The 25,281-nt window shown below is 38.5% G+C and overlaps 1 protein-coding gene across 4 annotated transcripts in view; it reads left to right on the top strand.

Moving 5' to 3' along the window:
• PMCA (plasma membrane calcium-transporting ATPase 3) overlaps positions 1-25,281 on the top strand; it is a 138,575-nt gene that overhangs the window by 112,567 nt on the left and 727 nt on the right. For 3 of the 4 annotated variants that reach the window (XM_043213482.2, XM_043213481.2, XM_043213480.2), the window contains one exon: positions 11,600-11,668. The exons of the other annotated variant lie outside the window; for it this stretch is intronic. In XM_043213482.2, the coding sequence (XP_043069417.1) occupies positions 11,600-11,668 (69 nt within the window). The remainder of the gene's footprint in view (positions 1-11,599; positions 11,669-25,281) is intronic. 4 annotated transcript variants of the gene reach the window in all.

Below are 25,281 nucleotides of genomic sequence, written 5' to 3'. Positions count from 1 at the left end.
AATGCAGAGTTTGGCCCGGATCAGACGGATCATCAGCTGATTGCCACCGTGTAGCGTGATGCGATGCGTAAATTAAAGAAGGAGTCGAGAATTATGCTCGCAACCTGAATCCGATTCCGAACTGTTCCGTGTGGGCACCTCACCCTGATCCAGTGAGTCACCGAGGCTGCGGGCAACTCGTGCGGAAAAAACAGACACGCTGCGGGGGTTGGCTGGAGATAATGGGCCTGTCAGCACCCATCCGAAAATGGTCTCCTGACCGAGAAGCGACCCGCAGATGTTAGCCTTGGAATTACCGAGAAGAACGGACAGAAGAATGTCAGCTTCTAATAACACATCGACTTGGGAGCTCTCAAAGAAGTTGGGGTACGCCAGGGGAATGTCGGGCATCCCTTTGAGACGATCTCGCGAAATCGGATATGATGGCAGATTTCCTGACAACTGCGGAAGAACGTAAGCCACAGTCTCTAATTGTAGCCCAGGTCTAGACAGCGACCGAATGAAAAAATCGCACAATTCAGTAGACTGCGCGGAAATGGTCTGATTAAGGCCGGAAACTTGGGCGTGAATCGTCTTGAAGGGAAACTTGACAAGGTTGAACAATCGTTCCGTTATGAAAGTCTCTTCGGAGCCTGAGTCTATCAGTGCTCGTGCCTAGACGGTGCATCCCAAATGGCACACGTTGATAAGGGCCGTGCCATCTGCACATTCGACTGATCCTCCGAGCCGTTTGCTGGCGTAGGCGGACTTGGAACGGTGGCGAACGGATTGCCACGGTGCCGGAGGGTGTGGTGTCGGCTGTGACATGTGAAGCAGGTATGGGCGCTCGTGCAGTCTCGTTGCTGGTGCCCTCGGGCAAAACAGTTTAAACATAACTGCTTCCTCTTAACATAACTGAGGTTCTCCCTCGAACAGAGATCGCAACCCTTTTGGCCCGGAACCACTTGAATCTCGTATGAATTGAGCCTCCGAACCTCCTCCCGACCTTGGCGGAAGTTGCCCGAAGCCACTAGGCCTGACGACGTCGATTGCCTCCAGAGTGCAATGGCGCTCTGTCAGGAAGTTGTCTAATTCCTTCCATGTTGGAATTTCGACCTTATTATGTACGGATTGCTTTCACATAGGAAGTGTGACTTTGGGGAGCTTTGAGGAAATCATAAATACCAGGTGGCAGTCCCTAGCCTCAACACTGATGGAGGACATTTTTAGGGCTGTCAGACAACAGCCTTCAATGTCTTCAATTTGCTATTGACCAATAGGATTGAATATATTGACTTCGCGGATTGAGATCTGTCCAAACGGATGGTTGGGATCGGACGTGGCCTTTGGTCGTCTCCCGTGGGCATTCTCAGACTCCAATTCGCTGAGCTTGTCGGTCGCACTTATGTGATGAGACCGGTGAGATTGCGGATGAAATGTGATTACAAGGCACAAGTGGGAATTAGTAGCGTCCATGTCGAAAGGAACGTTTTATGCGGCACAATGTGGAAGGAAACTTCAGGAACCCGAAAAACAACCAAATGGGACGAGGCTTGTTGAGATTCTAGGCGGATGTTGCCTGATGCGGAGTAGAAGCAGTGTGAGAGGGGCGAAAAATGGACAAGTACCGGAAAATTCGGTACTTAAATTCCTTAATCTTTAATAAATGGGATTTAATCGCTCGAACGGAAATATTAATTAAATAAATTGTGGTGGATATAATTATAAATATATAATTTTGTAATTCATTTTTTGTTGAAGTTTTTACGCAGCTGGTTATGCTGTCGGCACCCTGTACGTACCCAAAAGGAAAAAAAAAGGAACACAATCACGGACACAATCCCAATCAACACGCGAATTTAAGCGACACAATCACGGATTTTTAGGAATATTAATTATGCCTTCTATTTATCACCACACAATTTCACTGTTAATTGCACCAAAAAAATATGTATGTGTGTATGTACGTATGTGGATGCAATTAAGATGAAATAAAAAGTCGGGGGCGTCTTCGGGTTATACGCGTTCAGCTTTATTCGCTGCTTACAAGAGATTGACAAAAACTTAACTAGTACATTAAAACGGACGATCGATGACGCCCGACGAGAGAGCGAGAGTGCATAAAGGGTCGAGCGCGGATGCGCTCTTAAGTTCAGCTGAGCGGCGGCCCAACGGCCCCTCACATAAACAGATGCTGTTTATGACCGCAAATTTTCGGTCCTTCAGGAACGACTCCAGATAGAGGAAATATGGTCTGGGCTGGTTTGCCTTCAATATAAGCAGGAGACCGGAGTACCAGACTCGGTCGAAGGCTTGTTTGACGTCCAGCATTACAGCCAGGCAGTACTTCTTGGTTTCGAAGGCGTCCAGGATATACTGCACCACTCTGTAGCATTGTTCCGGAGTTCCGTGGGACCGCCTGAAGCCAAACTAGTGATTGGGGATCAGACCAGCCTCGTCCAGTACTGGTAATGCTCTACTTAAAAACACTTTTTCGAGTGTTTTGGAGCGTATCAACAGGAGACTAATCGGACGACAAGAGGCAAGATCGGCTTCGGCTTTTCCTGGCTTAGGTATCATGGTTACCAGGGCATGTTTCCAGTTGGTCGGAAAGTACCCAATCTCTTAGCATCTATTGTAAATTTTTGTCAGTATTTTGATGCTTGCAGGTGGCAGCAGTTTTAATGCGGTTGCATTGATGCCCACATCGCTCGGGGCCTTGTTGTTGCTCAACATTGAAATCTGGGCGGCTGTCTAGACGGAAGAGGTCACAGGTGGTCTTCTTTCTTCGCCTCGTGCGGGCTCTGCCAAGAGTTGTTCCGTTTCTGCTGCCACTTCTGGCGAGCAGCGGTAGAAAGGGGAGAATACGCTTTCCAGATATTCGGCGAACGCGTTGGCTCGGTCCGTCTCTGACCTGCACCAACTTTCGTCGGCTCGCTGAACAGGTGGGATCCTCTTAAAAAGACGTGGTAAGATTTTCGTGACACGCCACAGATTGTGTTGCGTTTCACTCGGTTTCAACTGTTCAAAGAACCCGTCGAACGCTTCCTTCCTAAAGTGGAATGTCCCGATGTCCGCCGTCCTTTAAATAAGCTTCTTCCGGTCCGACCTTAGAATGGCTGCCGTGTATGTATATGAAACGGCAAGAGCGCTGTGGTCAGAAATTAGGTCGGGGACTTTTCGTACCTGGATTCCGGCCGAGTCCAGTCCTCCTGTAATGGCGAAGTCTAAGACATCTGGGATCTTCGACGGATCTGTTGGCCAGTAGGTCGGAGCGTCATGGCAGCGGAGATTACGAGCCCAGTTTTGATGGAGCGGGGGGCGTCTTGCCAGTCCATGGTGTTGATTTTTTCCGATTGGCCGCGAAATTGTGTACAGGGTGGGCCAATTAAAAATCACCTTTTGAAATGGCTATAACCTTTTGAAATGGCTATAAAATGAAAACGCGTCAATATTTTTCAATTCTGATTTTTTTATTAAAAAGCTTATTTCTTCCGGTTTAATGAAGGAACACAACATCATTCATGTGGCTGCCGCGGCTGGCGTGGCAGTAGCCGATGCGATCAGACCAATTTTTGACGACATTCTCGAGCGTGTGGGGCTGTATCTGGCCAATAACTTCGCCGATTTCGGCTTTCAGGTCCTCAATTTTTTTTGGATTCTTGGCATAACATTTATCCTTAACGACACCCCAGAGATAATAGTCCAATGGAGTCAAATCGCAGCCAAGCGACCTCGGCGCGCCGGCTAAAAACGCGTTCGTCGAACTTGTCGCGCAGAAGATCGATTGTGGCATTGCTTGTGTGGCACGGTGCGCCATACTGTTGTCTTCCACGTCCATTTGGTCGATAATAGGCCACAATAAATCGGTTATCATGGTTCGGTAGCGCTCGCCATTGACCGTAACGGCTCTTCCCGCACTGTCTTTGAAGAAAAACGGCCCAATGATACCACCATAGATGGAAATGCGCCTCGTCCGAGAAGATGATTTTTCGTCCAAATCTGATTCGTTACTTTGGAAGTAAAATTTTACCATTTCCCAGCGTATACTATCAATATACTATGAAAAGTTGATATACTGAACAACTATCAATATGCGACTGACATATGTGGTGACGTTTTCGAAATAACTATTAGTTCAAAAAGTGACCGCTACGTGGCCCACCTTGTATATAAACATGGTTTTTATATTTGTTTCTTTTTCATAAAAATTTTTATTTTTTAACACACGATAAAAACGATACGTAAGGTCTAAAAGCACACATGTATATGAATGAAAGAGCAATCCAACAACAAATAAGGAACGAGAGAAAGTGGGCGACGGTGGTCAAAAGAAACACAATTTTTAAATCCTTCAGAGGATCAAATTAAATCTGAAAAGCAAATTTCATCCAAATCGGCCGATTTTTAGAGGAGATATACCCATATAAATATGTATGTATATTCCATGTATACCAAAAGATATATACCTTTTCTCAAACAAATGGGCTTAAATTTTGAACACGTGCATCTTGAAGATTATAAGAAATACACCTATCCGATTTGAAACTTGGACTCACATGGTACTTGTAATCTCGTGGACTCATATTTTTACCGTTATCTTCTACACATTTCTTTTCTGTCAGATTTATCCCCGCGTACGCCATGCGGCCAGCATTCCTCGTGTGGGGAGTGTGGAGTGTGCAGCGAGCCTTATAGAGCGTTTGACCAAAAGCTCCCAAAAGCACACGCGCTACAAATAACAACAAAGGGCATGCAAAATTGGGGAGAGATACAAACAACAACAGATGATGATAATAATCTTCTGCTGCAAAATATTCTTGAGATTATTGGGCCAACATCTTCCACTCACTGAAGGGTGGGCCTTCAATAGAAATCCTGGAGGGCAGCAGACGCATATTTTTAGTGAGTTAATCAATGGGCTGTCTTTTTAATGGTCAGACTGCAGAAAATCACTTATCTCTTTCGCTATTTCGGCACCGTTGCTATCGGTGTTCTCTTGCACGAGCTCATTCTCATGTTTTGATCATCCTGATCGACTGCGGATGAGGATATTGACTATGGGCAAAATCACAAGTTCGCCTTTGAAGTCGCAACGGAAACGCACTGCCATGCTATTACTCGCGGAGATGCAACAAGGCATGAGTCCGGTGATTGCGTACTGGGAAGCAATTTTGGACAACTGGGTAATACGTGTGCGACGCTACTGGACAGGGCCCAGTGAGCAGGAAGAGCATTAAGGAACGTGCACGACGATTAATTGGTACAGCAACTACTTCGGAACACTTGGTTAGCTGATAAAGTCATAGACAAAACAAAGTTCTTGCTTTCAAGTTTCCGGCACTTTTTTTGGAGCCATGGAACCATGTTTTGGATTCGAACAATGAATTCGAGCCATGGATTCCACGATAGAAAGCTTTCCTCCTTGCTTATGGCGATAGAATCTTTTCACTTAATCTTTGTGGCATGGTCCAGCCTCTGCAGGATGATTTGAATAAGAAGACATCTTTTAACCCCAGCAGATGATTCGGAGCTCATTAGGGCCCACATATGACCATTGAATCGGTCAGATTATTCTCAAAGCGTAGACACGGAACCTGGTTAAACTACTCGTAGCTGGAGGTTTTTAGCTTGAAAGCGTCGATTACTAAAGACTTGATTAAAAAAAATTTAAGGCCACATCATAATTAGCGTCATTAATTTCCAGCGCCGAGACGAGCTACCTGAGCTTCTTCATTTTAGTCAGGATGGTGTTCCATTTTTGTTTGGAACAGGAAGCAGCTGCCAGTTTCAGTTTACGCAGGATCCAAAGCCAATGTATTTTTCCCTGCTTACGTTTGAAAACTCAACAGCAAATACCAGGGACCGTAATTGTTATAATTTTTAAAATAAAAATTATAAAATAAAAATTATTTGCTGATTTTTATGACAAAAATTGAAATATAACTCTTATTTTCAATTTTTATAATAATAATAAAAAATAAGAATTATTTTTCAATTTTTATAAAAAAAATAAAAATTATGATTCAATTTTTATTAAAAAAATTTTTATTTATTTAGGTATTTAGGTATTTTTTTAGGTAGCTCAGGTCGAGCTACCTGAGCTTCTTCATTTTAGTCAGGATGGTGTTCCATTTTTGTTTGGAACAGGAAGCAGCTGCCAGTTTCAGTTTACGCAGGATCCAAAGCCAATGTATTTTTCCCTGCTTACGTTTGAAAACTCAACAGCAAATACCAGGGACCGTAATTGTTATAATTTTTAAAATAAAAATTATTTGCTGATTTTTATGACAAAAATTGAAATATAACTCTTATTTTCAATTTTTATAATAATAATAAAAAATAAGAATTATTTTTCAATTTTTATAAAAAAAATAAAAATTATGATTCAATTTTTATTAAAAAAATTTTTATTTTATTTTTTTTTTTTTTAAAAAAAATGAAAATAAGTGTTACGATTTAATTTTTATACCCTTGCAGAGGGTATTATAATTTTGGTCAAAAGTGTGCAACGCAGTGAAGGAGACATCTCCGACCCTATAAAGTATATATATTCTTGATCAGGATCACCTCCTAAGTTGATATGAGCATGTCCGTCTGTCCGTCTGTCCGTCTGTTTCTACGCGAACTAGTCTCTCAGTTTTAAAGCTGTCGACTTGAAACTTTGCACACACCCTTCTTTCCTTTGCACGCAGTATATAAGTCGGAACGGCCCGGATCGGCCGACTATATCCTATAGCTGCCATATAACTGATTGATCGGAAATGGTATATCTTTGGTGTTTTCAGAGTTAGAGAGTTCAAATTTGACACAAGAGCTATTTTTAATTTCGTAAGGATCGGCCGACTATATCCTATAGCTGCCATATAACTGAACGATCGGAAATGACCCAACGTTCGTGTTTTTGAAGATAGAAAGCTGGAACTTGGTGCAGATTATATTTTTCAGTTGATCCGACCTACCAAATTTCATTAGGATCGGCCGACTATATCCTATAGCTGCCATATAACTGAACGATCGGAAATGACCCAACTTTCGTGTTTTTGAAGATAGAAATCTGGAACTTTATACAGATTCTATTTTTGGTCAGATAATCCGACCTACCGAATTTCATAATGATCGGCCGACTATATCTTATAGCTGACATATAACTGAACGATCGGAAATGGTTTTTGGTAGAAATAGCAACTTTGGTATTTTGGAAGATAGAAGTTTGGGATTTGTTTGAAATTTTGTATTATAATAAATTGGGTTTTATTATCATATTCTCATAAGGATCGGCCAACTATATCCGATGTTTGCGATATATATCCTGTTCTAACTGCAAGGGTATATAAACTTCGGCTTCGACCGAAGTTAGCTTTCCTTTCTTGTTATAAGTAAAATTGAATCGTAACACTTATTTTCAATTTTGTAATAAAAATTGAATCATAATTTTTATTTTTATTTTTTTTTTATAAATATTGAAAAATAATTCTTATTCTTAATTATTATTATAAAAATTGAAAATAAGAGTTATATTTCAATTTTAGCAATAGAAATTGAAATAAAAGTTTATTGTTTTTCTGGATTCACCGTTAAAAAATGGTATATGTGCCCTTTTCCCACTCCCCACAAAGGCTTTTTTGTCGTTCAATTTTGTTGAACTCATAAGTCTTATTTGCAGTCCCTGGCAAATACCATTGACGCAATTTCCGATCTTTTTGCACAGTTTTTTTAAACAACGTATTACTCTTTTTTTTTGATTTCGAGCTACTGAACTGATAAAACAAAACGTGTCTCTTTTAAAGACGTTTACTCCCTTCTAGTTCGTGCTACATCTGGTAATTCACACTTCTTCCCAGAATTCACACTCTTAATTTTCACACTGTTTACACAAGCTTCGCATTCAATAAAAATTCACTTTTAAAAAATTTTGCAAATTTATAGTGTTAAGCAAATAAAATTTAAAATTCCTAGTAAAACGACTAAAAACTTCTGCCCTTTACTCTTTAGACATTGTAGTTCGACATGAAGTACAGGCCCAGCATGATCCCTTTAGGGTATTAGCAAAGATTATACAATACATAAATGGGACATCAGAGCCCAAAATGGTCAACTTTTTTCGTCGAGCTTGTAAGTGAGGGTGAATGCGTTACATGTATGTGTCAAAAAAAATGTGTGCCTTTGTATGTATGTTTCCCTGCTCGCAAAATGGCGTAAAAATGTTTTGGCTTCCAAATTTCAATTTATATTTCTCAATTTCTCTCTGTTTACAATGCGCCGATGACGTAAACCGATACGTCCGTTACTTATTATTACAACAATTAAATTATCTCTTTCCCTTTATCTTCTGCCAGCCGTTTGTCGTGGAACTCACTCTCAAATGTTTTCATTTTTGCATCGAATTCCGTCTCCACTACGCGGCCTGATAATATGCCGTAAAAACCGCCTTTCACGAGCCTTGTCGCGCTGTGGAACCCGCTCGTTCCAGCGGATTCCAACACTTTTGTTTCAACACTTTTTGACATGAGATGTCCCATCTATGTACTGTATAATCTTTCGTATAAGGTTCGGACTAGTATTCTAATTTTAAAACTTATATTATCAGATATATTCTTATCTGAGCCACACACTTACTCGTAGTCTTCTACACTTTTCTTTTATGTCGTTCTATCCCCGCGTACGTCATGCGTCCCTCGTGTCGGGATTACGGGAGGAAGGCTCATTCCATTTCAACGTGGCTGTGGACCAGCTCAGTGTTCAGCAATAAAAGTCCCAATTTCACTAAAATTCAATTCCTCAAAATCCTCCTGAAGCGCAACCGCTTTTCCCCAAACTCCAAGGAACAAGAAAAGTAACCACGGGCTATGTTACTATTCAAAGATAGTAGCAACAACGGGCAAGATCACGTCGGAGTCATGAAAATGTTAGGCTATCATTATTTTTTGATAGCGGATGAATTTAAATAAAGGTTTACTATTAGATTCAATTTAACTCAGCGCCAATTGCGTCCATTATCAAAGCTTGATTAACAAAAGATCAAAGAATGTATGCATATTTTTTTTGAGAACTATAATGCAATTTTTTTTGCATACGTCACGTTTTTACAGCCACAACCATAGGAGTTACTCTTTTAAAACTTTTTAGTCTAATAGTTTTAACTTACTGGGCGCCTTGTGAAATCCTTGGTACATGTGTCCCTGAAGGTTGCGACCAAATTGATTAAGCCTAACCCATATGTAACGTCCCGCTTGGAGGGACCCTAGGTTTTATCTAGGTTCTGTGTAGAGCAACCTGGCCGTCTTGAGAGCTTTAAGCGGGCTAATATTTTTAAAATTGTATCAAAGTTGTGATAATCCGAGAAAGATTATTTCTGCAGGTCCCTGATTTTAATTTTTTAATTTGAATTTTTAGTAATTTTTAAAGAAGGCTTATTATAAAACCAATTTATTGGAATACAAGTTTTTAAAAACCTCAAGGTTCTATCTTTTAAAATATTAATACTGGCAGCTATAGTATATAGTCGGCCGATCTCGACCATTATTGTCATAGTATAATAATAGGATGTACAACATCATTACGCATGTAGAGCAATAACTTAAAAGCAATCGGCGTTTAAAGTGACTCCGACGGAAATATACCCTGATCCTATCTCAGTATATTGATTTTTAATGATTCGCAAAAATATATATATACAAAACATTTTACTGCTAACACCTAATCTTATTCCTAAAACACCTAAAAATATAATATAACAAATAGTATAATTTCTTTCGTCATTTTACGAATAATGAATAATTATTACCAATCACGAATACCCGAATTTTCTTAGGGTAGCAAGCCTAAAAAGTTTGAAAAATCAAAAATTGAGTTGACTTTAAAAATTTGTTATTAAATTTTTCGTTTTCATTTCATTTAATAATTAATACTTAGTTATTACAATAATTCTATTGTTAATTATAATTATTTCTTTCTAACTAACAAAATTCTTAAATATTTTTGACGAAATATTGGATCGCGATGGTTGCGGTTTCAATCGACGTGTATTCAAGAGTGAAGTGCAATTAAGGGGGAAAGCCTCTGAGTAACTGGGGGAAAAACTTTTTTTTGTCTAAATGAACAAACGAATCGAACATTTTTAAATTAGGTTTTATAACATTAGATTCGAAGTACAAAATAAATTGTTTTCGAATAAATCAAAAACAAAATGGCGGCTGTGCAGCATTTCTTCGTAGGCCCTTTTTTTAAGGATGTAGTCTTATGTGTGAGGTTTTTTTTCACATATTTTGAAAGTACTGTTTATTAAGAATGTACTGTTAAAGTTTCAAATAAAAATATCAAATAATGACAGAGATACAGCCCATAATCGAGAGCGCGCCTACACCGAAAAGAATGAGTTTCTCGGTAGCGTCTCAACTTTAAACGCGTTTTTCTCGGAACGACATTTTTGTGTGCGGCGTAGGTGATTCACAAAATTCTATGGTACCGATCTAGCCTCACCTCTGTCCCGTACTAGAATCATTTATTTTTAATGATTAGTTTTTTTTATCATTAATTTAAGATAAATTTTTTTAATTTTTTTTAATTTTTGTTCTGTGAGTTCGCCATTTTGATGTTTATTGATGAAAATATTTCATTCTAGTATGGGACAGAGCCATGAGCTTACAAAACAATAATCTATTCTAATTTTTTGTTTCGGATGACTCTAGCAGTCGAAATCACCTGCGCCAAGGACCTACCTTTTTTTATATGCATACTTTGGCATGCTATAAAGTGTATTAAACTACACAAGAATAAATTAAACAAACTATTTTCAAATAGTTTATGATGCGTATAAAAACATATTGAAAAATTTAAACCAGAGGTACATTGTACATTCTTAAGCCTAATAAATAAACTTAACTTTACACCAGGGGGTGAAAATTCTCATTTTACATGGCACTCGTGCAAAGGGTAGGAAATTCTGCCGCATCGCTGCCGGCACGAGTATATTGTGAGCAGGCTCAAATTTTTCGAGTGCCGACGTCGTCTGGCGCTTCCCTCATAAATGGGCTATATCCCTTTAAAAAAAAAAAATATGTGATTTTCTATGGATTATATTTTTGGCAAATTAGTCCGACCTACCATGCAACATAACGATAGAAGATAGATAGAAGCTTGGGACTTGTTTTAAATTTTGTGTTATGAGAATTGAATAATTATTAGAATTTTATTCTTGTATTGTATGTTTTATTGGTTTTTCTTTATATTCTTTCTTTTTTATTGGTCTTTATATGGGATATTTTCGATCCGATCTAAGCCGCAAGGGTATATCAACTTCGGCTCCACCCGAAGCATTAAAGTTAGTCATATGGGTCCTCTGACTATGTCGTACATAACTGAACTCCTATATAACTGCAGTTATGTCCTATAAACTTTGGCTCCAGTCGGCTCCTTTCTTTTTTTTGACTCGCACCTATTAAGAATCATTTAATTTTATTTCTTCTATTAATATTATATTTTAAGTTTAAACTTCTGGACCATTTTTAAAAATATTTACACCAATTTCATCGTAGATATATCTGTATTTCTCTTCTTCTCTTAATTTGTGTTTTTACTTTCTATCTTTCTCTCCCTCTCTTTCTCTTTATCAATAAAGGTAATAGGCGGAGAATTGCAAGAACGCTTGATACCGGTCCCATATAGCAAGAGCAACACTGATCAAGCTGTAAGCTTTCTCAAATATATTTAACTTAATGTTAACATTTATATTTATAAGGAAATTGGAGTTAAGAAATTTAATATAAAATTAAAAAATACCATGAATAACACGAGTATGTCTATCAGTTACTGCACGTTTAACATATATATATATATTTTGGCTAATATATGGTCCTTGCTTATAAACTTATAAGAAATATATGCGTGATCTTTGCCTGGAAAGACATATATTTTCAGGAAAAAAAACCTCTAATTTATTTAGGAAAAACGTTTTATTTCGAGTTGATTTTAAATAAATAATATTGAGTAGTAATACATATGTTCTTGTAAATATTAAAGAGAAACCTGTTAATTAAAAAAGTGTAAGAAATTACACATGTACAAAGGTTTTGGTGTATTTTTTTTTTATTTTATTTTTGTTAAAACGGATGACACAGGCCGACAGCAAAAAATCTCTAAACTGTGGGTGATGAAACCTGTGTTTGATCTGGACTTTGGTTCAGTGGAAACAAAAGATTATGCAGCAGTTGAAATTATTCGTGGAGGAAAAACAAAATATTTAAATTGGGTAATCTTATATATTATACAACATTTTCGTGTTACAGTTTTTGTTACCATACTCCTCCGAAACGGCTATACCGATTCTCATAAAATTTTGTGAACGTATTGAGTAGGTCTGAGAATCCGCCAACATCTATTTTTCATCCTTTTAAATCCTTTCGTTATCGTTATTCATGTAAAGAGTCATTGCGGGACGAACTTGCGAAAACAATTATCCTTTAGGGTGTAAACGCAATACATTGCGACTTGCACACACTCGCAATGATGGATTGGTCAGGGCGTTCCCCGCCACAAAGCTTTTTCACTGCAAAGATATTTTCATCAATACCGATATATTTGAGGTCGACGAGAGAAGAGAAATTCTCACGACTGAGCACAATAGGGCCCAGAGGGTTGCACAAAGTTATGAAGATGCTCACCGAGTACTACTTCCCAAAGATGGCTAAACTGGCCAACCAAATAATCAGCAACTGCAAAACGTGTACCAGAGCCAAATATGACAGACGCCCGAAAAAACGTATCTCATCGTGAGAGTTCAATCCCTTCTCATGTGGGAGAAATGTTACACATAGACATATTCTCCACAGATAGGAATTATTTTCTCACGTGCATAGGCAAATTTTTCAAATATGCGGTGGTACAATCTGATCCTTACAGGAATTCCATCATGCATCATGAATTCCTACCAAAAACCTAAGACAATTTATGTCGACATTGAGTCTTCGCTGAATTTGCATACATGTTAACATTGCAAACGCGACACCACTACACAGTGTCTCAAACGGGTAAGTAGAGCACCCTCTTGGAGCTGAATAGATTCCTCAAAATTTAGAAGAGCATAAGTTACACCGTAGAGTGCATCTTATTAGCCACATCCATTTATAACGTGACTTCATTAAACTAGTCTTTTTGTGATTACAGTTTGTAATTAGCATTGCAGCATTGCAGGACTGTACTGCCCTTTAATAATGCTAATACAAAGACAAAGGTGCAATCGAGTTTTTACAAACGTTTCCATAGCACCCTCTTGGAGCTGGCTAGATGCCTCAAAATTTATAAGAGCATAAGTTACACCGTAGAGGGCATCTTATTAGCCACATCCATATATAACAACTCGTTCCATTCGGTCAAGAAAAGCCGGTCATAAAAAGCCGGTTGATGTTTTCATCCCATCAACGGAAGATTTGTGGAGGGTCATACCAGACAGACCCAAAAGTGGTCAAATAGCGCTTAGGGCCAGGGAGAATTCTTCACGCCAGAACAGGATTTTTAAACCGTGTTACAATTTTACAGCAGACCTGTTACAACAGACCTTTTGGACTGTTTGGAGGTGAACCACAGGCTGGCTAGAAGCTTGGACTTTCTATGAACCATTTAAAAGGTCATGACGGGAACTCCGGAGCGAACGATCTGGAAAAGATTAAATTTAAGGAACTGTAACTTGTCAATTCAAACAACAAACAAAAAGACATCACCACTGAAGTGCAGGAAAAATTAATCAGTTAACTGACACTATTAACAAAATCGCATATGGACACTAGCCACCTATACGAGATGTTATTTGCTCGGAATATGATGCTCATGATGGAGATACAGAATTTAATGCTTGCTATCCTAGCCCAAATATATTAGATCGCGCAGATCTAGAAGCAGATTGGTTAAAGCAGCCCATCAGTACATCCGTAAGGGTCCTTTTGTCCGTGTCGTCCGTCAAATACTTTAATTAAGTTCACATGTAAGAAAATCATAGTTTCTCCTGTTACACACCACAAAATTATGCTGCGGATTAAGGATAACGTCATCGTGGAATGTGGCGAAGAAATTCATCAAATTAAAAACTGCACCACGTCACCACGCCAGCAAGAATTCAAGTGGACAACGGCGCCGACATCATATTGCGTTACGACCGTGTTCGGGTTAACGGGAGACTGTTCATTAACCATAAGAGAATCCTACAAAAAACTCCGGGAGTGGAAAGTTCACTCACATTGAACATAACGATCAGTCGTGAGGTCCTAAACCTTCCGTATCTTCACCGCCTCAGCAAACAGAATCTGATGTTCATCCAAGAATATGGAGAAAAGTTGCAAAATACTCGACCGCTTCAAATGGCCTTGAAGGGGAGTAGTTACGGACGGACGGACAGACGGACAGACGGGCATGGCTATATCGACTCGGCTCGACACGTCTACAATATACCCTTGAACTCTACGAGTACTGGGTATAAAAACACCAAAGTTATAGCATTTCCGATCGATTAGTTATATGGCAGCTATAAAACATATATGAACATAAATTATTTTTTAGGGCTGTAATTTTGCATACATTTATTTTAAGCAGAGGTCGGCACGGCCCTATCTCGGGGGCATAGGAAATTTCTCTGCCCGAGCTCTGCCGCACACACACAGTGTAAATGTGTGAAACGTCATGCTCACAGCCTACTTTCTGCTATTCGTTACTAACATTAATGCGGTAAAATCGAATAACTAATAAAAGGAGGTAAATAGTAATAGTAATAGTAGTAAACTAATAAAAGGAAGAAAAAAATTTTACATAATTTTTATACCCTTGCAGAGGGTATTATAATTTGTCCAAAAGTGGGCAACGCAGTGAAGGAGACATCTCCGACCCTATAAAGTATATATATTCTTGATCAGGATCACCTCCTGAGTTGATATGAGCATGTCCGTCTGTCTGTCTGTCTGTTTTTACGCGAACTAGTATCTCAGTTTTAAAGCTATCGACGTGAAACTTAGGACACACCCTTCTTTCCTTTGCAGAATATAAGTCAGAACGACCGGGATCGGCCGACTATATCCTATAGCTGCCATATAACTGATTGATCGGAAATGGTATAACTTTGTTGTTTTTAGAGTTCGAGAGATGTCAAATGTCAAATTTGACATGAGAGCTATTTTTGTCAAAACATTACGACATGCCAAATTTTATAAGGATCTGCCGACTATATCCTATAGCTGCCATATAACTGAACGATCGAAAATGACCCAACTTTCGTGTTTTTGAAGATAGAAAGCTGAAACTTAGTACAGATTCTATTTTTGGTTAGTTGATCCAACCTACCAATTTTTATAATGATCGGCTGACTATATCTTATAGCTGCCATATAACTGAACGATCGGAAATGGTTTTTGGTAGAAATACCAACTTTGGTATGTTTGAAGATAGAAGTTTGAGACTTTTTTTAGATTTTGTAATGTAATAAATTGGATTATATATTCATATTCCCATAAGGATCGGCCATCTATATCCGATGTTTGCGATATATATCCGGTTTTAACTGCAAGGGTATATCAACTTCAGCTCCGCCCGAAGTTAGCTTTCCTTTCTTGTTTTTTATACCCTTGCAGAGGGTATTATAATTTTGTCCAAAAGTGTGCAACGCAGTGAAGGAGACATCTCCGACCCTATAAAGTATATATATTCTTGATCAGGATCACCTCCTGAGTTGATATGAGCATGTCCGTCTGTCCGTCTGTCTGTCCGTCTGTCTGTCCGTCTGTCTGTTTCTACGCAAACTAGTCTCTCAGTTTTAAAGCTATCGTCTTGAAACTTTGCACACACCCTTCTTTCCTTTGCACGCAGTATATAAGTCGGAACGGCCCGGATCGGCCGACTATATCCTATAGCTGCCATATAACTGATTGATCGGAAATGGTATAACTTTTGTGTTTTTAGAGTTAGAGAGCTCAAATTTGACATGAGAGCTATTTTTGGCAAAACATTACGTCATGCCAAATTTCATAAGGATCGGCCGCCTATATCTTATAGCTGCCATATAACTGAACGATCGGAAATAACCCAACTTTCGTGTTTTTGAAGATAGAAAGCTGGAATTTAATACAGATTCTATTTTTGGTCAGTTAATCCAACCTACCAAATTTCATTAGGATCGGCCGACTATATCTCATAGCTGCCATATAACTGAACGATCGGAAATGTTTTTTGGTAGAAATACCAACTTTGGTAATTTCGAAGATAGAAGTTTGGGACTTTTTTTAGAATTTGTATTGTAATAAATTGGATTATATATTCCTATTCAGATAAGGATCGGCCAACTATATCCGATGGTTGCGATATATATCCGGTTTTAACTGCAAGGGTATATAAACTTCGGCTCCGCCCGAAGTTAGCTTTCCTTTCTTGTTTTTTGTTGTTTTTTGTGATCAAACAAAAGCCCTTCTTTTCGGCGGCTCATGTGATTTCTGCTCACTGGAACATCCGAAACCAAAAATTCTAACGGGTTTAGAAAGAGTTCATGATTGGCTCTGGTATAAACTAGGATTATTAATTTCGCACAATAATTAACAAATGGCGGACCTTTAAAATTTTTTTTTTGAACATTTCCGTTTTTTTTAAGCCACAAATCAAGTTGAAAAGTAAAGAAGATCTTCACCGATTTATCCTAGTTCATTTGAGAGCTATTTATGTAAAGAATGACGTATTAAAATTTGGAACCGATTGATAATTAATAGGTTTTGAGTAACCTCATGCGCCAGTCGTAAAAACACTGTTTCGAGAAAAACGCGTTTAAAGTTTAAAGGCTCTCGCCGTCGCCTGACGCTTCCACCATAAATCGGCTATATCTTCAAGAGATTTTGAAATTTTCACTTGAAATTTTAAAGGAAAATTCTTGAATAGTTATAAGATAAGTTCAAATTAAATTTAAAAAAAAAATCGATTTGTTGAAGCCGAGAATGGGGGGATCCCCTTAAATACTGCGTGGAAAGGAAAAAATGGTGTGAGTTTGCGCGTTTCTACGCGAACTAGTCTCTCAGTTTTAAAGCTATCGTCTTGATACTTTGCACACACCCTTCTTTTCTTTGCACGCAGTATATAAATCGGATCGGCTCGGATCGGCCGACTATATCATATAGCTGCCATATAACTTTGATCGCAATTGATCGCAAATGGTATAACTTTGGTGTTTTTAGAGAAAGAGAGTTCAAATTTTACAGAAGAGCTACTTTTGGCAAAATAATACGACATGCCAAATTTCATAAGGATCGGCAGACTATATCTTATAGCTGTCCTATAACTGAATGATCGAAATTGGGCCAACTTTCGTGTTTTTGAAGATAGAAAGCAGAAACTTAGTACATATTTTATTTTTGGTCAGCTAATCCAACCTGCCAAATTTCATTAGGATCGGCCGACTATATCTTATAGCTGCCATATAACTGAACGATGGGAAATGGTTTTTGGTAGAAATATCAACTTTCGTATTTTTGAAGATAGGAGCTTGGGACTTTTTATACCCTTGCAGAGGGTATTATAATTTTGGTCAAAAGTGTGCAACGCAGTAAAGGAGACATCTCCGACCCTATAAAGTATATATATTCTTGATCAGGATCACCTCCTGAGTTGATATAAGCATGTCCGTCTGTCCGTCTGTCCGTCTGTCCGTCTGTCTGTCCGTCTGTCTGTCCGTCTGTCTGTTTCTACGCAAACTAGTCTCTCAGTTTTAAAGCTATCGTCTTGAAACTTTGCACACACCCTTCTTTCCTTTGCACGCAGTATATAAGTCGGAACGGCCCGGATCGGCCGACTATATCCTATAGCTGCCATATAACTGATTGATCGGAAATGGTATAACTTTGGTGTTTTTAGAGTTAGAGAGTTTAAATTTTACATGAGAGCTATTTTTGGCAAAATAATACGATATGCCAAATTTCATAAGGATCGGCCGACTATATCCTATAGCTGCCATATAACTGAACGATCGGAAATGACCCAACTTTCGTGTTTTTGAAGATAGAAAGCTGGAATTTAATACAGATTCTATTTTTAGTCAGTTGATCCAACCTATCAAATTTCATTAGGATCGGCCGACTATATCCCATAGCTGCCATATAACTGAACGATCGGAAATGGTATTTGGTAGAAATATCAACTTTCGTATTTTTGAAGATAGAAGCTTGGGACTTTTTTTAGATTTTGTATTGTAATAAATTGGATTATATATTCCTATTCCCATAAGGATCGGCCAACTATATCCGATGTTTGCGATATATATCCGGTTTTAACTGCAAGGGTATATAAACTTCGGCTCCGCCCGAAGTTAGCTTTCCTTTCTTGTTTTTTTTTCTTTTTGAAAAAATATTTCTATTATTTTGTATAGATATATAAATGCTCTGTTCGTATCTACTTCCTTTTTAGACTTGAAAAGTTCTGAACCGTTTAAGCCCAAATTTTTGAGGTTCCCGCTCGGTTATTGTCTACTTTTGATGTTGATAGCTTATCTGCGTTTCCGAATATATCAGTTTTTTTCGCGTTTCCCCGTGCTGCGCCCTCCGCATTCCGATATAATCCAACTGTTGATTATAGCTTGAATCGCAATGTCGTTATTGGCCGGATGCATCAGGTCTGCACACACTGTCAGGCTCTCAAATTCACGCTCTTAAATACAACAAGAAAGGAAAACTAACTTCGGGCGGAGCCGAAGTTGATATACCCTTGCAGTTAAAACCGGATATATATTGCGAACCGATTCTTATGATTAAATCATAATAAAACCAATAAATTACAATAAAAAATCTAAAAAAAAAGTCCCAAACTTCTATCTTCAAAAGTACCAAAGTTGGTATTTCTACCAAAAACCATTTCCGATCGTTCAGTTATATGGCAGCTATAGGATATAGTCGGCCGATTCTAATGAAATTTGGTTGGATTAGCTGACCAAAAATAGAATATGTACTAAGTTTCAGCTTTCTATCTTCAAAAACACGAAAGTTGGGTCATTTTCGATCGTTCAGTTATATGGCAGCTATAGGATATAGTCTACCGATCCTTATAAAATTTGGCATGTGGAAATGTTTTGCCAAAAATAGCTCTTGTGTCAAATTTTAACTCTCTAACTCTAAAAACAACAAAGTTATACCATTTCCGATCAATCAGTTATATGGCAGCTATAGGATATAGTCGGCCGATCCGGGCCGTTCCGACTTATATACTGCGTGGAAAGGAAAGAAGGGTGTGTGCAAAGTTTCAAGACGATAGCTTTAAAACTGAGAGACTAGTTCGCGTAGAAACAGACAGACAGACGGACAGACGGATATGCTCATATCAACTCAGGAGGTTATCCTGATCAAGAATATATATACTTTATAGGGTCGGAGATGTCTCCTTCACTGCGTTGCACACTTTTGACCAATATTATAATACCCTCTGCAAGGGTATAAAAACGAACCATAAGGATTGTGTTGCGCTTCCGGGAATGTGAAATTGCCTCAACTTGAAGCACCACCAGAGCCTCTGCACCAGATGACATCTGTACTGTTTCATCAGTACATTGTCGATATGTATGCAAAAATTAAAACAGAACGTTTGATGTTCCTCCGATTGAATCAGACGAAACTTCGGTCCGAGGAATATATCCATTTGCGGGATGCTGTGATGATTGACCGTTATACAACCAACGTTGGAAAGCTCACGATTTTGCCATCCTCATACATAGATAGTTCACGCCACATGCAAAAATATTCTCAAGATGCCATGGCATATGTTCGTTGCTACGGCCGTCCAGACTTATTTATCACCTTCACATGCAATCCAGCTTGGGACGAGATAGTGCAGCTGCTATTTCCTGGACAATCGTCTACGGATAGGCATGACATCACAGCCCGTGTTTTCAGACAAAAGCTCAAGTCACTGATGGATTTCATTGTGAAACATGGAGCTTTTGGATCTGTGCGGTGCTGGATGTATTCAGTAGAATGGCAGAAAAGAGGATTGCCGCATGCGCACATACTGATCTGGCTGTATGATAAAATTACTCCAGACGAAATCGACGATGTGATATGCGCTGAGATTTCACGGGCCGAGGTTTATACGGATTTGCATACACTTGTCATCAAGAACATGATCCATGGCCCAAGTGGTACCCTCAACCAAAATTCACCATGCATGGTAGACGGGAAGTGTTCCAAGCGATATCCTCGAGCATTTGCAGCCAACACCGTAACGGTCAACTGAAGATGGCGGGACTTCGGCAACTTTAAACATGAGAATTGGTGATATTGAGGTAGACAATCGTTGGGTGGTTTCATACTCACCCCTATTCTCAAAATCATACAAAGCGCACATCAACGTAGAATAATGCAATTCCGTAAAATCGATTAAATATACCAGTAAGTAAGTGAATAAAGGCAGTTTTTGGTGTTCAGGCAGAAAATGGTGACAGCAATGCAGTATGAGTTGTCGATGAAATCTCTCAATATCAGGCTGGAAGATACATAAGCAGCAACGAGGCTGCATGGCAAATTTTTTCGTTCCCCATTCATGAACGCTATCCAGTTGTAGTTCACTTGGCAGTCCATTTGGAGAATGATCAACGTGTCTATTTCACCGCACGAAATGTACAACAAAAAGTCCTGGATCTGCCTGCGACAACTCTGACTGCCTTCTTCACCTTATGCCAGGAAGATGCTTCTGCCAGAACCTTGATGTATTCAGGAGTGCCCTCTTATTGCCACTAAAAAAGTGTTCGCGCGACGAAAACGAGGCGAGCCCGTCAAAGAACAACCTGGCATCTTCAAAGAGAATTCAATCGGTAGACTCTATACAGTCTATGCACTCTATGCATCACGCATGCCACCTTCCGCAGTGCGTGCCAAGCCTTAAATTTGTTGGAGAACGACCAAAAGTGGGATATCTGCATTCATGAGTCGTGCAACACGGCACATCCGCACCAAATTCGCTTATTGTTTGCAATCATATTGACTGCTTGCTTCCCTTCATCTCCAACAGAGTTATGGGAAAGATATCGTTCGCATATGGCTCAGGATATTTTGCACAGAGTACGTCCAGAAAATTCGGACATGACCATGGAATTGACAGAAGGAATTTACAATGTAACTTTGATAAGAATCGAAGACAAGTGCTTAGCTATTTCAAATAAAGTGCTAAGTCAATTGGGAATGCCAGCATCTGCCCAAACTGCGAGAAATGGTTTATGATCATTTCATGCAAAAGGTTTTTGTAATAGCAGGATAACGTTTATTTAAAACTGTCCTTTAGGGACAACCATTAAATGTTATCACATAAACTTCATTTATAGATAATTTTAAATATTAATATGGTAGAAATATGCAAAAGGTAATTAGTGGGGCTGGGGGCATTTTTTTTCGGATGCTTCTGGCTACAGTTCGAGCTAACAAGGACATAGCTTTAGCTCTTGCTTCATCTGGAATCGCTGCGACATTGTTACCTGGTGGGAGGACTGCTCATTCAACGCTGAAGTTGCCATTAAACATGCAAATACATCCATTATCGTTTTGTAGTTGCTAGAATTTTCTGGAAAACGTCTAGGACGAGAACAGAACAGTACTTCCTGTCTTCGAATGCAGTTTGTATTACGGAAGTAATTTGATTGACTTGTTAAATTGTACCAATCTTTTCTCTAAAGCCAAATTGGTGATCCGGGCGGTTGCTGCGTTCTGTTAAACCTAGCGTAATACGTGGAAGAATAAGTTTCTCTAAGAGCCTAGTGGAACTGATAAAGAGAAGAGAAGACTGATAAAGTCAGTATGACAAAGCATGAGTTTTATATTTCTACCCGGTACTCGTAGGGTACATGGGTATGTTGTAGTCGTGTGAATATAGGTAACATACAGAAGGAATCATTACCAGGAATCATCTCATCACCCTTAAAGTTTATTTATTCTTGATCAGCATCAACAGTTGAGTTGATATACGAGTCCGTATGAACGCGTAGATCTCAGAAACTATAAGAGATAGAGCTATAGGATTTGTCATGGAGACCCCTACAATGCCCACGAAGTTCAATCGGAGTTATAATTTTTTAAAGAAGTTATAAAATGTTTAGTCTGTTTTCCCACTGAATCGGTAGTATGGTCGTAGGGGGGCTGGAGTTGTTGTTTCGCCCAAACGGAAAAGTATGCAACAAAAACTTTTTGCTGAAAATTCAAACTTTTTATGTAAAAACCAGCGCGGTAAAAAAAGATTTTTGTCGCTATTTTTCAATGAATAATTCAATCACTTCCAATCAACATAAAACAAGCATGACTAGCACGTTTTTATCCTTAAGGATACACTATGAATATCCTTGATGATTTTTAATTTTTAATTGTTATATTTACTCTTCTATTGTTAAACATTATTTTTGAGCAAAAAAAATTAATATCACAAATAGTCATTAAGCTTGAGCAAAAGAAAATAAAACTCAAAATGAATGATTATTCGTGATTTTTATTTTTTTTGCTCAAAATAAAACTTACCAAGCAACAACTTTTGATCCTTTAAGGATATTGCCAATATTGTCCTATGTCCTTATAAAGGGAACCTAGAGCAACAATTGACAACAACAACAATAAAAGGTATTTTACATGTGTTTGTTGTAATTATTTAATATGAGGTCAACTGTTACATACAGAGCAGCAGCAGATATACACGATTACCAAACAAATGATAATAATGATAATGATAAGTATCATAATGATCAACCAGTAGAACAATTAGGTACATTATTTTCAATTTATTATGCATTTATGTATTTTTATAATTTTTATTTAATTTTAGGAATAATAATTTTGACCGCGACTTGCTGGACAAGTTGCACCTTTGGTCGGTTAGCATTATTTTAAGCGCAGAAAAGGCACGCTCTACGCTAACTTGGGTAGCTGGAACCGCGAGCACCACCTTAGCAAGCTGATATAAATTCGGGTACTGAAATTGCTTCTCACTCCAGTACTGCATTATATCAGCGCCTAGGCTGATGGGCTTCGGGCTGTAACTATCAATTTTAGCATATCCTTTTAATAATTCCTGCTGCCCATCATCTTCAGCTTCCTTTTCGGCATCGACCTCAATGCTACTTAAAAGCTCGGCCAAGAGCGAGCAAGACTGAAAATTTTGCGAAAGCAAACTGGTCTCTGTCAAGCTAGAGGTTGAGCAGGCTTCATCTGTATCAATCTGAAAATATGTTGAATTAATTATTGTTCATTATTTGTTCAACAGCCGGCATATCCAGTGCAGAAAATATTTGAGACGTTAGCGTTTTGAAGTACTCCGAATTAAAAATAGCCAGCGGAAGCTTTTCCAGCGTCACCAAATCGATGCACGCATCCTTCACTTCATTTTTGCCCATTGTTATTGCAAATTTAATTTTTTTTTTCGGCAGCTTCGTCTTCCTGAATGTCAGCTATCTCAGCTTCATACTCCGATTTATGCTTAGTTTGCATATGCCGCTTCATGTTGCACCCCTACTCGCCAACTAACGTTAATTTGTAAATTTTGCACTCGGAAACATTATTTTCTCGGAAATAAAAAAATTGCGGAGAACAAAATTTCGCTTGCGTCCCATATCGAAACTCAATAGAAATTATCTACAATAAGTCATTCTTACTGATAAGTTTCAGTCTTAGACTAAGATAAGCGCTACTACAAATAGATCTAAGCGCGTGCGCTTCCGCTGTCTTCTTTTGTTTTCTCTTCTCGTACGCTTTCGGCCTAAGGTAAGCTTAATCACATCGACCATTATGATGATTATCACTACTATTATTATCATTATTATAATTTTTTTGGTAATCGTGTATATCTGCTGCTGCTGCACTGTATGTAACAGTTGACCTTATATTAAATAATTGCAACAAACACAAGTAAAATGCAACAAAGATACTAGTTTGCGTAGAAACAGACAGACGGACATGCTCATATCAACTCAGGAGGTGATCCTGATCAAGAATATATATACTTTATAGGGTCGGAGATGTCTCCTTCACTGCGTTGCTCACTTTTAGACAAAATTATAACATCTTCTGCAAGGGTATAAAATTAAAAATTAAATTTTTTGAAAATCCTAACTGCGTATAAAATCCTAATTTTTTTAATCCTAAAAGTTTGAAACAAACTTGAACTGTGTAGGCAGTATAGAAGTCTCCATGCTCTATCCTATAGCTTTACCTTTTATAGTCCCTGAGATCCACGCGTTCATGAATATTCAGATGAACATGGCTTTATCGCAGAGTTCGTAAATAACAGTTGACCGTTTTTCGTGTTTCGGTCTGCTCTCTAACACAACCGAAAAAGACGATACTCGTGTGCTCCCGCTCTGAACAGAACTTTTCGTTTCTCTTTATTTTCGGTTAACTGTTCTCAGTTTAGGGGTTCTTGTTATGCTCACTCAATAACAACTTAGAGAGAGCGATTCAACTGAACGCTCGCTCATTGGGGGTCAGCAGAAGAGCGAAAAATCGAAAGACTCATCGTAAACGGTCTTTTGTCTTCAGTAGCTTTTTAATAACGTTTAGAAACAGCTTTAATATATTTATTAGATCTTAAAATTATATTTATTATTTATTCAGTATTTGGCTTAGCAACAAGTAGAGAATTTAAAGTTTCTGCACTTAAAGTGCTTCGTCGCTCGCTTAAAATGTATTCAAGCGCTGAAAAGGCCCTCTCAACAGTCACCAGAGTCGCCGGTACAGCCAGTACTATGTACGTGTGCGAGCGTACTCATACTTTTATTTTCTTCGCTCGTTGCAAAACGGTCAGCTAATGACCAGAGCAAAAAGAACGCGCGAAATTTGTTTTTGGTTGAGCTCAGACCGTTTGTTCAGGAGACACTGGTCAACGGCTCTTTTCTGACCTTTTTCGCAAGTGGTACGCAAAAAACAGTTTTTTGGTGACTACAAAAAACGGTCAAATGTTTATTGCGAGCTCTGCTATATCGACTCTGCTGTTGATGCTGAAAAAGAATATGTGTATATACTTTATGGGGTACTCTACCTGGTATACCGGGAATAAAAATTATTTACTAATAAATACTGATTTAAAAGACTACGTGTTTTTAAAGGTTACAAAAATAATTAATTTCTTTAACTTATTTTTGTAAAACTACATTTTAATGTATTGAACAATACATTTTTGTAATATACTTCGTTTATGCGATGCCGTATTCACTCTTTAATTTTACGATTTAAGCCGATTCGTGTGCGCATAAATGATACATATATCATAATATCGGCAATATACGAAAGTTGAGTACGATTTTATCCCTAAACGGCTGGAATATCTACTAAA

This window comes from Drosophila bipectinata, chromosome 4 (genome assembly GCF_030179905.1).
Source record: "Drosophila bipectinata strain 14024-0381.07 chromosome 4, DbipHiC1v2, whole genome shotgun sequence".
NCBI lineage: Eukaryota > Metazoa > Arthropoda > Insecta > Diptera > Drosophilidae > Drosophila > Drosophila bipectinata.
The sequence above is the reverse complement of the archived record's forward strand: the minus strand, read 5'-3'. Positions and strand labels throughout refer to the sequence as shown.